At 41.9% G+C, this 18923-nt stretch overlaps 1 protein-coding gene across 22 annotated transcripts in view; it reads left to right on the top strand.

Moving 5' to 3' along the window:
- OSBPL6 (oxysterol binding protein like 6) overlaps nt 1-18923 on the top strand; it is a 216441-nt gene that overhangs the window by 112276 nt on the left and 85242 nt on the right. For all 22 annotated transcript variants that reach the window (XM_089328088.1, XM_070070614.2, XM_070070607.2 and 19 more), the window contains one exon: nt 15653-15910. In XM_089328088.1, the coding sequence (XP_089184214.1) occupies nt 15809-15910 (102 nt within the window). In that variant the 5' untranslated portion in view covers nt 15653-15808. The remainder of the gene's footprint in view (nt 1-15652; nt 15911-18923) is intronic.

The following is an 18923-nucleotide window of genomic DNA, read 5'->3' as shown; positions in this document are numbered from 1 at the left end:
CCCAAATTCTACTCCTTTTTTTAATGCTTCATTTTAACTATGCAAACATCAGCAGTCTAACAACACTTACAAGTACAATTTATTTGCCTTTTTTTTAATGAAAGTAAAATGCTCAGCTAATTCTTGACAAGATTTACAAAAGGAATTCAGTGAAAAGAGGATTGACTTTTGCACAAATTATACTTGAGCAATTGGTTATCCATAGACAAAATAGTAAGCCTCAGTCTAAAGTGTATACCTTACACAAAATTAACTCAAAATAGATCACAAGGGGCCGGCACCGTGGCTCACTATGTTTATCCTCCGCCTGTGGTGCTGGCATCCCATATGGGCACCAGGTTCTAGTCCCAGTTGCTCCTCTTCCACTCCAGCTCTCTGCTGTGGCCCGGGAAGGCAGTGGAGGATGGCCCAGGTGTTTGGGACTTGCACCCACTTGGGAGACCAGGAGGAAGCACCTGGCTCCTGGCTTCGGATAGGTGTAGTTCCGGCCATGGCGGCCATTTGGAGAGTGAACCAGTGGAGGGAGGATCTTTCCCTCTCTCTCTCTCTCTCTCTAACTATATCTGTCAAAAAAATGGATTACAGATGAAACAATAAAAGTTTCAAGTGCTTAGGAAAAATTAATAGGAGAAAGTCTTTGGAATTCAGGTCATTAGCAATAAGTTTGTAGTCTTTTTAAAAAATTCTTTTGAGAACCAAACAAACAGCAAATATTAATGAAGTCTTCATTAAAACTAAGACTCATCAGCAATTACACTGAATGTGTCCTTGATTTTAAGATTCAGTTCACATTTCAACTATTTATTTTATTATGCCACTATTTATGGCATAGTTATAAAAAATGTATTAGCTTATTCTGTGAATATGATTACCATATAATCATGGGCTGTACCAATTTTGAACCTAGTTGAGAAGAAAGATAAAACTCAAGTAAAACCAGGTATTTTAAGAATGAAAAAGAAATTTAAATAGAAATATTCCCCAGATTTAGCTTCAAAGGTAGAGGGAAAGTCAGTGGGAAAATCATCATCATTATCAAATAATGCCTGATTGCCAGATTTCTGGAAGGTAGTCAAATGCTGATTGGAAAAGAGTTTTTTGAAAGGCAAAATTAAGCTACTCTCATATGCTTGAAGTTATTCATGACCTAGATTTTAGTGCTAAGAACAGATCATTACAGACATCTTCTGGAATGTAGGATGATGATTTGAAAAATAATAGATTTAGCAGAAGAGATTTCAATATTAGGAAGTCCTATTCTAGTGAAATCATTAGTTTTGGCTACCATAACTCATTTTTTATTATTTATAGAATTTATTTTGAATTGATGAATAAAAATTGTAGTAGATATTGATTGTGTACATGTTGTTTTGAAGTTTGAATACATTGTGAAATACTTGTATTATGCTAATTAGCATATGCATTAACTCAACTACAATTTTTGGTGTGTGACTAGAAAACATCTATTCCCAATGATTTTCAAGATTCTTTTTTACATTCATTTATTTTCTATAAATACTCTCAGGTTACTTTGGGTGTTATCCTGCAGTAGGAACCTAGCAAATCTTCTCATCTGGCTTTGGATAAAACTAATATTATTGAATTTACTCTCATCAAAACAAACCCATCTCTTTTGTCTCAGTATTTTTCTTTTCTTTTTTTTTTATTTTTATTTGTTTGACAGAGTTAGTGAGAGAGAGACAGAGAAAGGTCTTCCTTCCGTTGGTTCACCCCCCAAATGGCCACTATGGCCAGCGCTGCACCGATCTGAAGCCAGGAGCCAGGTGCTTCCTCCTGGTCTCCCATGCGGGTGCAGGGCCCAAGCACTTGGGCCATCCTCCACTGCCCTCCTGGGCCACAGCAGAGAGCTGGAGTGGGAGAGGAGCAATCGGGACTAAAACCCGGTGCCCATATGGGATGCTGGCACCACAGACAGAGGATTAACCAAGTGAGCCACGGCGACAGCCCCTTGTCTCAGTATTTTTCAATTTGTGTATTTCTCAGCATAAATTATCTTCTTTCTGTGTTAGGAGAGAATGAGAAATCTGAAGTTAGCCAGAAGCAATTAAATTCAGAATCTCCTGCAGAAATGATTTGCCAACCAGAGTGCAGAACAGCAGACCTGCCTGCCTTGGGAAGCCACTTGCTAATGTAGAGGCCTTGAAAGCACTCTTGAATGCTGGTCCCAGGAAGGCATCGTAATGTTTTCTAGTCTAGTCCAGAAGCCAGCACACTATAGCTCATGGGCCAAATCTGGCTGGCAGCCTGTTTTTGCAAAACAGTGAAGTTTATTGGAACATGGCCTTTCTTATTTGTTTGCATGGTGTGAAAGGTTGCTTTTCCCCTCCAGTGATGGTGTTGAGTAGCTGCAGTAGATATTGTGTGGTTCACAAGGCTTAAAACATGTGCTGTGTAGCCCTTCACATAAAAAGTTTACATTCCCTCCAGGTTAAGAGTCAAGGACAGTGGATGGGTTATCTGTTGTTTTCTGAATCTGGGATTTAAGAGATTTTGCAACTGTAGGGATTAATAGATGACGTAAGTCCTATTGGTTTGTGATAGAGCTTTTGGCTTTATGGAAGTGCCATATTTGTATAAGCAGCTCATTTTCTATAGTTTTTCTAAAGTTTGTAGGAATAATTTTATTAAGATCATTTAGAAATATATAAATGTTAAAGGCTTCAGTTATCATTTAAGTTTTCATTCCGAAACTGTTGTAATTTCTGAGGAAAAAAATTAATGATTCCTTTCTGTTTCGAGGCTTTAGATCTGTGACTTGGGAATGACTCTTGTGTCACTTCCCTAGTGGTGTTGGCTCAGTGAAGAATGGGGCCCAAGCAACAACCCCGTACACCTGCTGCATGGTGGCAGATTTCTTCAAACGGGGCTTACCGTGTACCATCCTCAAAGGTTTTGATTCATGAGTGGGGACAAGCTCAAGAATTTGCACTTCCAGGAAGTTCCTAGGTTACATGTTGGACCTGGAACCACCTCTCAGAACCTCTGCATTGATATCTAGCCCTGGAATTTCTCAAGATGAGTTTTGGGAGAAAGTCATCTTTTTCATCCTAATTCAGCATCAAGTGACATTTTAAAGTTTGCTTTGAATTCCTTCAGCTTCTGTCCACTGTCATTATGGCAGATACTCTAATGACTCACATAATTTTACCGCTGTAGCAACTGTTTTCCAGGCCCCAAATTCCGCGGTTATCTCTTGTAATTCCCACCTCTGTGGGTTTTAAATTTTTAGTTCCTTTACTGTTGTTTTCTGTGAACTTCAGTGGGGTTTTGGAGTGAACTAGATTCTGAATTCAGTCTGCCAGCTTTACTGCAGGCAATCAGCAGGGTGCTGAATTGGAAGCAAACATAGCTGAGGCTCGAACCAGCCCTCAGATATGGGATGGGTGTCCCAAGAGGGCGCTTAACCCACTGTGTCACAGTGCCTACCCCAGCTTTACCCCAATAAGTGCATGTGAGTGTGTTTTTCAAAGATTCATTCATTCATTCATTTAAAAGACAGAGTGACAGAGAAAGATCTTGAGTCTGCTGATTCCCCCCCAAAATGGCTGCAATACTGGGCCAGGTCAAATCCAGGAGCCAGGAACTCTATCTTGGTCGTCAACTTGGAAGGCAGTGGCTCAAGCACTTGGGCCATCTTCTGCTGCCTTCGCAGGTGCATTAGTGAGACGCTGGATTGGAAATGGAGCAACTGGGACTCAAATAGGTACTCTGATATGGGACACTGGTGTCACAAGCAGTAGCTTAACCTGCTATGCCACAGCACTGTCCTGTGTGAGAGTGTGCTTTTTATAACTCTTTCTTTCTTGATTCCCACAAAATTCGATGGACTAAGTGAGGCTCAGAAGTATTTTTTCTGTTTAGTGTCTTCCCCTGGGACCCAGACCCTCATATACTACTGACGAGGGAAGACTTGAGCTCAAGCCTTTGAAGTTCAGTTTTTAAAAAAAAAGATTTATTTATTTATGTATTTGAAAGTCACGGCTACACACAGAATGGGAGAGACATGGAGAGATCTTCCATCCGCTGATTTACTCCCCAGATAGCTGCCATGGCCTGTGTTGGGCCAGGTCAGAGCCAGGAGCTTCTTCCACATCTCCCATGTGGGTGGCAGGGTCTCAAGGACTTGGGCCGTCCTCTGCTGCTTTCCCAAGCACATTAGCAGGGAGCTGCATTGGAAGTGGAGCAGCTGGGACACAAACCAGCACCCGCGGGATGCCAGCATCACAACCTTTACCTGCTGCTCTACAACACTGGACCCTGAAGTCCAATGCTTTGTAAATTATAATTGACCACAATTTTGACATTTCATCTGGACCTCACCTCAAATATAATGTTTAACCATCAAAACCCCCACATCCTAATTCTGTATCAGTATCTCAAGTATGTTTGATTCTATTATAATCTAAGTGTGATATTTGATCAGTCTCTTGTATTTATGTATAGGATGTTTTAAGTAGGGACCAATGCTGTGTTGTAGTGAGTAAAGCTGCCGCCTGCAGTGCCAGCATCCCTTGTGGGCATCTGTTCAAGCCCTGGCTGCTCCACTTCCAATTCAACTCTCTGCTAATGCACCTGGGAAAGCAGTAGAGAATGGCCCAAGTGCTTGGGCTCCTGCACCCACATGGGAGACCCAGATGAAGGTACTGGCTCCTAGCTTCGGATTGCCCCAGCTCTGGCCATTGTGGTCATTTGGGGAGTGAACCAGTGGATGGAAGACCTTTCTCTTTCTCTGCCTCTGCTGCTCTGTAACTCTGCCTTTTAAATAAGTAAGCATTTGAAAAAAAGGATGTTTTAAGTAAGGATATGCCACAAAATCATTTAATTAGTTTCTTTTTTTTTTGTAGTTGTTAAAAAAAATTATGTTCCCTCCCCCTAAAAACACACTCAGTTTTCTTTGGAGGAAAATTAGAAAGCCTCTTTAGTAGAGGGGTCCTTGTGAAATAATATCATGGATCATGTCAGTTTCACAGACAGAACTCTTGGGTTCTAAGTGTCCTGAACTTACCTAAGAGGAAGTTGGCATTCTCACGGATCCATGGTGTGGCCTCAAGTCTCTTCTCACAGAGGAATTTGGAGGATGAGCTTAGCAGAGGATTTGTAGTAATAGCAAGCATTTTGCACAGATTATTTCATGTCCTTTTCCCATCTCCATGAAGTAATTATCCCTGTTTGTAAATTTAGTAAGCAGAAGCACAAAGCAATTAAGGAAATTGCCTAAGGTTTCATAACTAGGGAATGGCAGAGTTGGGATTGGTATCAAACCTAGGAAATCTGTGGGATTTTTTTTTGTGTATATAAAAATACAAATGAAAACACCATAAGATATTTACAAGGATAGTTCAAAAGTTGCATGGAAAAGTGGAATTAAAAGACAGTACACATTTTCCATGAACTTCCTGAAGAACCTGACACAGTGGTGACCTAATAAGTGTTTAATAATTGACTCTCAGGAAAAAAAAACCCAGTTGCTAGCATTTTCATGGCATCATACTCACACCATGGTCAACTTAAGTTCCCAAAGGGCTATTTCTACAGCTTGAGCTGGGGAGCGATGTACACAGGTGGCCTCCGAGCTGGTGCAGGCCAGCTCAGCACAGCAGTAGATGTGTGCCAGTTAAATGAGTTGATGACACTGAGGAGTCTGGTACCTGGCTATAAATCCTCAGTTGTCAGTTCCCTCCCCCATGTAATAGTCACCAAGCAACAACTGAAATCCATATTGGTGCCTGATTCCCAATACAAGTAGAATTGTGGGTACCTTGTGGGTACCCTTTATGGGCCATGGTCTACATAAACAGCGTTACTCTGGAGAAACAAGGTTTTTTATTTTTTTTTTAATTTTAAAAATTTTTTTTAGTTCTGCTAAAGATTCCTAACCCTGAAATATCTGTATTTGGTACATGGTAAATAGTGAATTAGTTAAGTGGCCGATGCAACAATTCTGTAAGGCAAGGCTAACGTATCAGGACTATTTTGAAATCATTCACTCCTGCATCTGTTGCCTGTTCCTGATGTATCACTCAACACCAGGAAGAACAAAAATAATCCCTAGGCCCCTGGAGTACCATTAGCAGCCTGGCATGTCTTTTTTAGGACAACCTAGAGATTTTCTCTTGGGAATATTGAACTTTGTACAGTCTCTCGGGAACACTGCTGAACTCTTCAAACCATTTGGGTTAGCTTTGGGCAGATGGAGAAAAATCAAAGAACTGACATCAAGGCAGTCACCTGCAGGCATTCTTGGAGCACAACCAACTGTCCCTAGAGGATATAGTGGAGGACTTAATTCTTCACTAACATGAGAAGCTCAGTAAACACTGTGAGTGGATTTTGTGGCTCATGACATCTGGCTACAATGACAAAAATGATATAGTCCCCACCCTCAAGGATCTTGCAGAATCTAGTCCAATAAACCCAGTATAGTGTACGTTCAAGAACATATATACGGCCAGCGCCGCGGCTCACTAGGCTAATCCTCCACCTTGTGGCGCCAGCACACCGGGTTCTGTCCTGGTTGCCCCTCTTCCAGGCCAGCTCTCTGCTGTGGCCAGGGAGTGCAGTGGAGGATGGCCCGAGTCCTTGGGCCCTGCACCCCATGGGAGACCAGGATAAGTACTTGGCTCCTGCCATCGGATCAGCGCGGTGCGCCAGCCGCAGCGCGGGGCCACAGCCATTGGAGGGTGAATCAACGGCAAAGGAAGACCTTTTTCTCTGTCTCTCTCTCTCACTGTCCACTTTGCCTGTCAAAAAAAAAAAAAAAAAAAAGAAGAAGAACATATATACAAATGTGTAAGACTAAAAGCAATCCAGCTTTGACTGACAGTTCCAGTAAGTTAGAAAATATTTCATCAAAAAGATGAAGTTTGACCACAAAGTAATATAAAATTAATGCCTGCATATTATAAAAGTGATTATAAGTAATGTTTCAGAAATATTTTATTGTGATATATATGTATATATGTCATCATAACCGTGTTTAAGTGTACAATTTTGTGGCATTAAATGCATTCACACTTTTCTGTGTCTATCACCACTGTCCATATCAAGAAAACTTTCATCTTACAAACAGCGACTCTAGTGATTATGATGCCTACATCCCACCGTGGAGTAGCTGGGCTCCATTCCTATTGCTGGCTCTGATGCCAGCTTGCTAACAGTGCTGCCCCTGGAAGGCAGTGGTGATGACACAGGTATTGGGCTCTTGCCACACTTGTAGGAGACTTGCATTGTGTTTCCAGCTGCTGGCTCTGCCCTGGCTCATTCTCAGACATTACAGGCATCTGGTGAGTGAAACAACATTCCAGAGTGTTCCCCACTCCATCCCCACCTCCCATGTGTGTGTATGTGTCTCTGCCTTTCAAATAAATTTAAAAAAAAATTAAGTCTGGACCTATTAATACCAGTTCTCCATTTCTCCTGGTAACCACCATCCTTTCTTTCCCTATAACTTTCTTTAAAAAAACATTTATTTTATTTATTTAAAATACAGAGTTACAGAGAGAGGTAGAGACAGAGAGAGGTCTTCCATCCGCTGGTTCACTCCCCAGATGGCTGCAATGGCTGAAGCTGCCCCGATCCAAAGCCAGGAGTCAGGAGCTTCTTCTGGGTCTCCCATGCAGGCACAGGGCCCCAAGGACTTGGGCCATCTTCTACTGCTATCCCAGGCCATAACAGAGAGCTGGATTGGAAGAGGAGCAGCCGGGACTAGAACTGGCACCCATATGGGATGCTGACACTTCAGGCCAGGACTTTAACCCACTGTGCCACAGTGCCAGCCCCTCCCTATTACTTTTTATTTGAAAGGCAGAGTGACACAGAGGGAGAGACAGAGAGAAAAAGAAATCTTCCATCCACTGGTCTGCCCCTCAAATGGCCACAACAGCCAGGGCTGGGCTGGAAGCAAGCAGCTGGGACTGGAGCCAGCATTCCGATATGGGATGCTTGCATAACAGGCAGCAGCTTGACATGCTGTGCCACACCACCAACCCCCTCCTCTGTAAATTTGACTACTATAGATATCTCATATAAATGAAACCATGAAACCATACAGTTTTTATTCTTTTGTACCTGACTGACTTCATTTAGCATGTCTTCTGGGTTCATCTATGTTGTCATGTGTCAGAATTGCCTTCCTTTTTACAACCGAATTCAATCGAGTGAATATACCATATTTTCATTATCCGTTCATCCATTGATAAACACCAGGTTGGTTCCCACCTTTTCGCTACTGCAGATAATGCAGCTCTGGACATGGCTGCAGAGTCTCTGTGTCAGCCTGTGCTTTCAGCTCTTGTGGGTAGATACCTGTTACTGAGATTTTAAAGTTCCTTTTTTATTTTGTTTTTATGGACACATAGTATTTGTATGTATTTATGGAATACAGTGTGATGTTTTGATACATCTGTGATTATATGATAATCAAATCAGAACATTGAGCATGTCCGTCACCTCATGTATTTATCATTTCTCCATGGTGGGAACATTTAAAATACTTTCTTCTAGCTATTTTGAAATATTCAGTACAATATTCACCCTACTGTGCCACAGAACATCAGAACTTATTCCGCCTGTTTAGTCGTAACCTTGTGCTGTGGGCCAGTCTTCATCTACCTCCTCCTCCTCCTGCCCTCCCCAGCCTCTGGGGACCAGTGTTGTACCTCTGCTTCTGTGAGTCAGCTTCTTTAGGATCCATATCGCACAGTGTTGTCTTCACATGCCTGACTTAGTTCACTTTACCTAATGTCCTCCAGGGTCACCCGTGTTGCTGCCAATGGCAGAATTTCATTATTCTTTATGGCCGAGTAGTATTCTATTGTGTGTATGTACCATGTTTTCATTAGACGTTTACCTGTTGATGGACACCTAGGTTGATTCTGTGTATTGGCTACTGTGAATAGTGCTACAGTAAACATGAAAGTGTGGATGCCTCTTTAATAGACATTTTATTTCTCTGGACTAGTGTGATTGCTGGATCCTAAAATAATTGTATTTTTAGTTTGCTGAGGAATCTATGTAGAGATTCCTTAAAGTCCCTTTTTATCATTGCATAGGTTACTTTCTAGAATTTCTGTTCTGTTACATTGATCCACCTACTTTTCAGACCCTGTACTGCTACTAACTAGTATAGCTTTTACATTGCCTTAACATATGGCAGGGTAATAACTCTATTTTCCATAATTTTTCATTATTCTTACATGTTTATTCTTCCAAGGGTACTTCTGAATAATATTACTAAGTTCTCAAACATCCCATTAAGATTTTGGTAATAGTTGCATTAAATTATGTGATTATGTGGATAATAACTGTTTTATTATACTTAACTCAATATAAAAGTTAGATCTGTAAGTAATCAAAATTAAGAAATCATTCCTTGTTCAACTCTTCTTTTCCCTACTATCATCCCATTCTGTGCTTGTCAGGTTTTAAGGTTGCATACAAGGTGTGGTTGACAGGTACTACAGTTCTTTCACCACTTTCCGTATGCGCCCACATTTAGTCTGTGCTTCTGTAGCATTCTTTGTTGCAGTGAACACATCTGTGCATACATACAGAGTGGCCAAGTTCTCAGACTGCAGCCAGACAGCTTGGTTTCCAACCTATATCAGTCACCAACCACTTGGCCTTTTCTGGACCTGAGAGCTTCCTCATTCATAAAAAGGGCAAGTGAAAAGTAGCATATCATCCCCTCGTTGGGAGGAGTAAATGAAAGAAGACTTGTAAAGCACTGAGAATAGTGCGAGCACTTGAACAGTGCTCGGTGACAACAGTTATTACTGCTACAGGGATCTTTGTATACTTGAGAGATTTCCTTATAGAGGCCCTATATACATAGTTAATGTTACTTCCAGCAATTTTGTGGCTTTGTGAATTACTTCGCTAATGTGGAAAATGTTCCTTCATTTCCAACATTGGATATTTTGGGTTTCTACTGTAATTATATTTTGGGATATGAAGAAACAAATTTTGTCTATCAGTTTTGTAACTGACAGTTTTTACTAAAAGCTTTTATTTTTTGGACTGATTTTCAGCTGATTCTCTTGGGTATGACAGATGGACAGTTACATTACCTGTTGGCTAGCACTTTCAGAAGAGTTAATAGGGCAGGTACCAGCATCATTATCCTGTTGGAGATGTTAATGGAAATGGTTTTAGTGAGTTTCACCATTAGACCTGAAGCTGTGCTGATACGTGTATATTTATTTATGTGTTTTTAGGTACAGAAACAATAAAGACACACATATCCGTATTTTCTAAGAACTTTTAAATGTGGGAATGGATAGCAAATGTATCACATCATTTTTAAGCCATCCATGTGATTGTAGGATATTTGGTCTTTGACCTATTATTAGTTCTAGCTACTAATTATAGATTGTAACAGTCATCTCTTAATTTAGTGTCTTCTATTCCTTGGTTATATACTTTGATAGCCTTATTTGTGTGTTTATGGCTCTTTTTCTTGTCTTTGTTTTAGTTAGCATAATTGTTCCATTAATTCAAAGAAATAGTGCTTAGATTTATCAACTCAGTATAAGTATATGATTTGTACTTTCTGCATACTTGTCTTTTCTAATTTCATGTTGTAGACTCCTAACTCTCTCACTTGCAGACTGTAGGTTCCAGCATGATTTAGAGAAACCTAATGGGAAACAGAATGTTTAAAGGGGAATTACAGCTTTCAAGCTACTGGCAGATGTAAAAGTAAATGAAAGCCATACAGGAGTCAGTAGACCACAAAGGCAGATTATAAAGGAAAAGCCATCAAAAATTAAAAGGAACAAAGAAGAAATAAAAAAAGATACAATAAAATGATTTGGCATGGGCCAGCCAACTATTGGTTCTAAAATTAGATAGAAATTGGACATGTATTATTAAAATTATATTTTCTTAACAATTCATCCTGATCATTACTTGAGGAATATCACAATAAAAATAATATAGGAAATTTAATTGTACAAGGATAGTTTCATTAATCACTTGCAAACAAAAAGAGAAGATGACATGAAATAGAGCAAGAAAGTACTGAACGCAGAAAATCATTCTAATAAAGATCATAAGTTAATATATATCTGTGATGACATCTTTTGAGATAAATCTCATTGTTTCAAAATACACTGAATACAAAATGAATGTAATAATAGAAGAAGATGGTTAACTGTATTGTGTGTGGTGGTTTTAACTGTAATGGTAAAGATTGTTGTTCGGGCTGGCGCTGTGGCGCAGTGGGTTAAAGCTCTGGCCTGAAACGCCAGCATTCCATATTGGGCACCAGTTCTCGTACCGGCTGCTCCTCTTCTGATCCAGCTCTCTGCTATGGCCTGGGATAGCAGTAGAAGATGGCCCAAGTCCTTGGGCCCCTACTCCCAAGTGGGAGACCCAAAAGAAGCTCCTGGCTCCTAGCTTCGGATGAGCACAATTCTGGCCATTGCGGCCATCTGGGGAGTGAACTAGCAGATGGAAGACCTCTCTGTCTGTCTCTACCTCTCTCTGTAACTCTGTATTTCAAATAAATAAAATAAATCTTTTAAAAAATTGATGTCAAAATTTCTGTGTTTACAGTGAAGGCAGTTAGTGATACAGTCAATGGGAAAAAGCCTATTGCGATAATATGAGTGTTACTCTCCTATTTGGGTTGAAGTAGAACCAGAATTGTTAAAGGTTATCTCTAAGTGATGAAACTAGAAATGAATCCAAGTATTATAATATGTATGTTTAAGCTTTTCCTATAGTTTTTATAGTAAATGATATGATTGGGATAACTATGAGGAAACTTCAAAAAAGTTATTGAAAAGTCAAACAGCTAAAAATGGAGAAGATAAGTTTTAAATTTATTTTTTACTTATTGGAAAGTTAGAGATTTTCTCTTTACTGGCTCACTCCCTAGGTGCCTGCAGTAGCTGGGGTTGGGCCAGCCCAGAGGGCAGGAGCCTGGAATTCAGTCCAGGTCTCCCCTGAGATTTTCAGCTTGTTTGTGATAACATCACAAATTAGTCCAGGCTGAGTAGTCCTAAATTTCAAATGTTTTTCTGGATACATAGAGTTTATGATGACTATGAACAGCAAAGTCTAGAAGTCTTCCCCACACCTCTCTTTAATTAGATCCCTGAGTCATAAATCTGAATTTATGTCACTTAGCAAATGTTAGCAACACTTATATCATTTCTACTGATAGGAAGGAAGGAAGCAATAGGAAAATTAAGTGTTCGGTTCTCATATTGCTGTTTAGGCCACAATACTTTTCTTTGTAGATATAGTAATTATGTTGGTGTTGACTTTAAAATGTATGGGCTTTCTTTGGTTCAGAATATAATTCAACAGTTTTGAAAATGTGCTTCAACAAAGAAGAAATAAGTATTTTTTTATTTCATAGCAATTCTTGTATTCTAGGAGTAATTAGGTATAATCTTATAGCAGAGTATAGATTTACTTTTTTTTTTTTTTTTTGGACAGGTAGAGTGGACAGTGAGAGAGAGAGAGACAGAGAGAAAGGTCTTCCTTTGCCATTGGTTCACAATCCAATGGCCGCCGCGGCCAGCATGCTGTGGCCGGCGCATCGCACTGATCCAAAGGCAGGAGCCAGGTGCTTCTCCTGGTCTCCCATGGGGTGCAGGGCCCAAGCACTTGGGCCATCCTCCACTGCACTCCCTGGCCACAGCAGAGAGCTGGCCTGGAAGAGGGGCAACCGGGACAGAATCCGGCGCCCCGACCGGGACTAGAACCCGGTGTGCCGGTGCCGCAAGGCGGAGGATTAGCCTAGTGAGCCGCAGCGCCGGCTCTAGATTTACTTTTGTAATACATTTTGAAACAGAGCAAGTGAAAGGGATCATATATTTGTTTGTAGTCATTTGGGATGATCTTTAAAAGCCATCTCATTCAACTTTATATTAGCACTTAGAACTTTCTGTTTAAAAAAATATAAAAAATAGAAATGACAAAATCAAATCATGAAATGAATTAAATCTCATAACTATTCTTTTGATATTGTTCAACATACTCATAACGTAATTCAAATAAAATGTTGCTTTTTCACCACACGCTAGTTACCCTGAACGTGTAATTTCCAATTAAAACAAAAATCAAGGTGTTAGGATTGGTGTTAATGAGGAAAGTGCAGTTGGATGCAATTAAAGATAAATAAACAAGAAGTCCAACAAAGGAAGTGTGGCTTGTATTGAATTTACTCCTAAATGGATAACGGTTTAATGAGTTGGATTGCTGCAGCCTCGTCCCTTGGGGGCACTTGAACACATCACAGAACTACTGTCCTGTTGGCTCTAGTGTCTGCATCTGCTTCTAAAACATCTCAGACAAATGTGGACTCCTTCCAATCAAGAATCGGAGCCATGTTCTTGCTTTCTGTTTACTGGCACCAGAGCTTGGCTTCAGAAACTTGACTCACACTTATTAAGCTGCCTTCACAAACCGAAAAGATTAGATGATCATTGTCAAGTGTTGTCTTGTTACTACCTTTTGCCAATACTAAATGAAACTTACTTTCTAGCCAACAAAAGAATTCTAATGCTCTTTACATTTCTTTTTGTTCAAAGGCTAGTTTTAAGAGAGAGTCTCCGAGTTTGGGGGTAGGTAGCTTTTATTTTTGTCTGTGGTGACAGTGAAAGTTGAAATCTTTATTTTAAAAAGATGTGGTTTTAGCCGGCGCCGTGGCTCAATAGGCTAATCCTCCACCTTGCGGCGCCGGCACACCGGGTTCTAGTCCCGGTTGGGGCGCCGGATTCTGTCCCGGTTGCCCCTCTTCCAGGCCAGCTCTCTGCTATGGCCAGGGAGTGCAGTGGAGGATGGCCCAGGTGCTTGGGCCCTGCACCCCATGGGAGACCAGGAAAAGCACCTGGCTCCTGGCTCCTGCCAGGATCAGCGCGGTGCGCCGGCTGCAGCGGCGGCCATTGGAGGGTGAACCAACGGCAAAGGAAGACCTTTCTCTCTGTCTCTCTCTCTCACTGTCCACTCTGCCTGTCAAAAAAAAAAAAAAAAAAAAAAAAAAAAAGATGTGGTTTTTTCTTTGAAAGGTAGAATGGCAGGGGTGGAGAGGAGCAGAGAGACAGAGACAGACAGAAAGACATCTTCCATCCACTGGTTAACTCCCCAAATGGCTGTAATAGCCAGTGCTGGGCCAGCTGATGCCAAGAGCCCAGAGCACCATCTGGGTCTCCCACATGGATGTCAGGGGCCCAAGTACTTGGGGCATCTTCCTTTGCCTTCCCAGGCACATTAGCAGGAGCTAGATTAGAAGCAGAGCAACCAGGACTCCAACAAGCACTTCATTATTGGATGGTAGCTTCATATGTGGCAGCTTAACCCACTGTGCCATGATGCCAGCCCTGAAGGTTGGAATCTTAAGGGTAACCAGTTCTATTTACTAGCATACCCAGTGTTCTCAGTTTATGAAAATCCCCCTCTAGTTGTTGGGATTGCTCTTTCAAATATTTTGCTTAACCAAGTGATCTTTAAACTTTTGATCTGCATGGCCATGATCACAAAATTAATTAACATAATGTTACAGATTTAAAGCATAGAACTATGTAAAATTTAATTTACTTGGATTATACATAAATATCTGTGTCATTAACATAATCTATTAAAGATTTATGTCTCCAGCTTATATAATATGAGCTCTAGATCTGCATTTCAAAGAGTCTTTCCCATTTGAAATCTCAATAAAATCTCAGGTTCATCATACCTAAAACAATGTCATGACCTTCCCATCAATCCTAGAATTTCCTTTAACCTTCTCTAGAACACTAAATACCTGAGAGCCTTCCTTAGCCTGCCTTTCCCACCACTGCCATGCAGTCACAGTGATAAATCTTGGTTTCACTTCCCAAATGGCTGCGATGGTCGGGGCTGCTCCAGGCTGATACCAGGAGCCTAGAACTCCATCTGGGTTCTCATGTTGGGGCCATGACCCAGATACTTGGACCATTTTCTGCTGTCTTCCCAGGCATGCTAGCAGGGAGATGGGTCAGAAGTGTAGCAGCCAGGACTCAAACTGATGCGCATATGGGATGCTGGCGTCACACGTGGCAGCTTAGCCTGTTATGCCACAATGCCAGTCCCAAAAACATACATTCTTTATAAATTTGGGGAGGCCAAGATCAAATTGCTTGTAAGTGAGGGCCAGGCCTTTCTGATTCCAAGATGGCACCTTGACCATAGTAACCCCTGGAAGGGAGAAATACCATGTGCTTCCGTGGCAGTGGAACAGAGGAGACAGAACCCATTCCCTCACTCCTATTTATACTGGCAGTAATCCATTTTTGAGCATGAGGCCCTCATCACCCCATTATACGCTACCTCCCAATATTGTTGCATTGGAGATTAAATTTCTAAAATATTAATTTCAAGGGACACATTTAGACCATCACAGCCAACGAGGCCCCACAGGAGCTGGCCTTTGTGTTTCCTGGGCCATTGTGTCACCGTCTCTCTGCTGTAATTAGATTGGCCGCCATTACTGCCTTGATCATGCCTTGTTGGACACCCGGGTACCCAGTTAACTCCTCATCCAGCAGATCTCAGCTCTGACTTCCAGGCCCATCCATTCACACGTGCATCTTCTTCTTTGTAAATATTCGTCTCTTTCACTTACATGAGGCTTTTCTGTTTATTTTGCATTTAGGTGGAGTGGACACCCTCAATATTTGCCTGCTCCTTCCTAGTCAAATGTGATTTTTGAAATGGAATGAGGCTGAACAGGCATCTCCCTCCTGCTGTGCGGACCTGAGAGAGGACTGGGATGGTCTTGAGTGCACGTAACTAGAAGCCGGTTGCAGCCATGAGTTCAGATGAGAAGGCCGTATCCCCTGCTCATAAAACATCCACGCCAACCCATAGAAGTGCCTCCTCTTCCACATCCTCCCAGAGGGAGAGTAGGCAGGTAAGAGAAGAGTGTATTTTGTTATTTCGTCAGTACTGAACCTTTAAGAAGGGATGGGACTGCTCATTAATTTTGAAATTTTGTTGTGATTGATTTTATTCCCTGGGAAAAGGCATTGTTTGTTGTAGATGCACCTGGTGGTATCATGAACATCCGACTCTTGCTTGTCTGTTATTTAGGACCCTTTTCCTAGATTGCAGTGCACAGAAAGGGGACAAGGTGCTGGGAGAAGGCCTGTGGTCTTTTAACTGCCCAGACTGGCAGGGGATCCAGCATCATGAACTTGAATGTTCTGCTTCCACTCTCATTCATGAGGACGGAGAGGCACCTATGAACCTGCAGTAGACTTCTTCATATAAGGCACTCACTGGTCTGCCAAGCCCTGACTGCTCTTTGGTGTGTCATAAAATTTGTCAGATTCAGGAATTGTCTTATAAATAAAATTGTAATATCAGGGAATTAAGACCCCTGAGAACTCAATGTGTAAAGGCAACAGGGAAAGTAAACTGTCTTTGTTTAGCTATGATAGAAAACATCCATTATCCCATGGCAGCCAATCCTATATCGTTTTTGCCTAGCTGTTACTTCAGAACCATTTTAGTGGCTATCCTACTGCCAGGGTTGTTTTGGGGAAATAATTACATGAATGTTATTCATTGTCAAAAGAAGTGGTTTTGGCCAACACAAATCTGAGAATAACTATTTGTCATTATAATTTGAGAGCACTTCAAAATGTCCATGAAATATGGAGTTAAAAGATAATTTTATTTTGTAGGAAAACATTTTGAAAGCCATGCATACAAGGAGTCTTCAAAAAGTTCATGTGTAGGCCGGCGCCGCGACTCACTAGGCTAATCCTCCGCCTTGCGGCGCCGGCACACCGGGTTCTAGTCCCGGTCGGGGCGCCGGATTCTGTCCCGGTTGCCCCTCTTCCAGGCCAGCTCTCTGCTGTGGCCAGGGAGTGCAGTGGAGGATGGCCCAAGTGCTTGGGCCCTGCACCCTATGGGAGACCAGGATAAGTACCTGGCTCCTGCCATCGGATCAGCGTGGTGCTCCGGCCGCGGCAGCCATTGGAGGGTGAACCAACGGCAAAGGAAGACCTTTCTCTCTGTCTCTCTCACTGTCCACTCTGCCTGTCAAAAAATAAAATAAAATAAAATGAAATGAAATGAAATGAAATGAAATGAAAGTATATGGGGGCCGGCGCCGCGGCTCACTTGGTTAATCCTCCGCCTGTGGTGCTGGCATCCCATATGGGTGCCGGGTTCTAGTCCCAGTGGCTCCTCTTCCAGTCCAGCTCTCTGCTGTGGCCTGGGAAGGCAGTGGAGGATGGCCTAGGTGTTTGGGCCCTGCACCCGCGTGGGAGACCAGGAAGAAGCACCTGGCTCCTGGCATTTGGAATGGCGCAGCGCCAGCCATAGCAGCGATTTGGGGGGTGAACCAATGGAAGACCTTTCTCTCTGTCTCTCTCTCACAGTCTAAATCTACCTGTCAAATAAAAAAAAAAAAGAAAGAAAGAAAGAAAGTATATGGCCTAATTTCTACAAGTGTGAGAATACTTACTCAGTAACATATCAGTTAGACGTGGATCTTGAGATAGCTGGTTTAGATGTGAATTCATTCTTCTAAATAGGATGGACTACTCAGGGTGCTCTTTAGGGAAGCCCTAGTCTCAGACCCTCCAAGCATGCCCTCTCCTATTTCTGGAAGAAATTCCAGGGAAGTTTGTAAGGCTCAGGAGCTCCTTAATGTGTATATCTTTCACAGGTCCTAAGGCACAAGGGATGTTTGCCACTGGTGTCTGTGGTAACTGAGCTCAAAGAGGACATTTGTTTCTGTTCACTGGAAGTAGTTATATTGGTAACTAAATAGGTGATTGCTCAGTCATAATCTGTATTGCATTAGTAGAGTCAAAGAAAGTAGGAGTAACATGAAAGTATCTCTTAAATAACTACTGCATGCTTAGATGATGTCTAAGTTTGCAAGTTCAGTCTACCCTTCCCCTGCCCCTCTGCTCCTTTTTGTTATTGCTTCTCCGTTTCCCCCTTGCCCTAGGCATTTAAATTGAGCAGCCTGACCTTCCTGGCTGCTAGTGGGAAGGAAGGGGTCCGCCCAGCTCACCCTAGGGAGTTCCAGCAAATAGAAGAGACTGGTGATTGCTAAAGAGACATCTGTCAAGTGAGCGCTGTTAATGTGCCTGTTGTCCTTGAGCTCCAGGGCCAGAGGAGTGTGAAGGTGGACTGTGTGACTCCTAACTGGTTTGCAAATGGAAAGTTTTATGATGCGAGTGATTTCCATAAATTAATTGTGAACAGTAAGAGACACTGTTATTTTTTAAAGGAGAGTTTACTTTTATCCCTGTTTATCTCAGCAGGTGGAAACTCCCCCATACTTTCCTCTGGTTCCTTCCTGACTCATGGTTTTTGTCTGTCCCTCTCCTTCAAGGGAGATGAGAATAAAAAACAATCACGGTTCTGTTTTTCCTTCGCTATCTCAGTCACTACCTGAAATCTAGAATGGATGCAGCGAACAAGCAGTTTTGAGTGATACTGTGATAAGATTTAGTGCTTTTTATTTGCATCTCTTTTTTGTGAAAACTGTTTTTGTTATGAGAGGACAAAAAGAAAGTGTGATAAACTATCCATGCTCCCGATTTAACTGACATCTGTGCAAGATGGAGCCAAACTACCAATTCCAGCCCAGTTTCTCTCCTAAATTTAGTAGTTGGAAGGGGGGTGGGGGGGAACCTGTGGCCCACAGGCTGAATAAGGCCAGTGAAATCATTTGGTTTGGCCCTGCCAAGGCAAAAACAGGCAGGACTTGAAATTCAGTAAATCTGTAGCAGGCTAATTTTTAAGTTGATAATTTTGTATGGCCCACGAATGATGTTATAAATGTCCACATGGCCCTAGGCACCCTGATATATGTAAAGGATCTCGCATGTCTCTGAGCATACAGTGGGATCTGCCTGCACATCTGCTTGTGCTGCCCAGGTTCTGGTTCCAAGTCACAA

This window comes from Oryctolagus cuniculus, chromosome 3 (assembly GCF_051225735.1).
Source record: "Oryctolagus cuniculus isolate XC-2025 breed Fujian yellow rabbit chromosome 3, ASM5122573v1, whole genome shotgun sequence".
Classification (NCBI taxonomy): domain Eukaryota; kingdom Metazoa; phylum Chordata; class Mammalia; order Lagomorpha; family Leporidae; genus Oryctolagus; species Oryctolagus cuniculus.
This window is presented reverse-complemented; position numbering and strand designations above follow the sequence as displayed.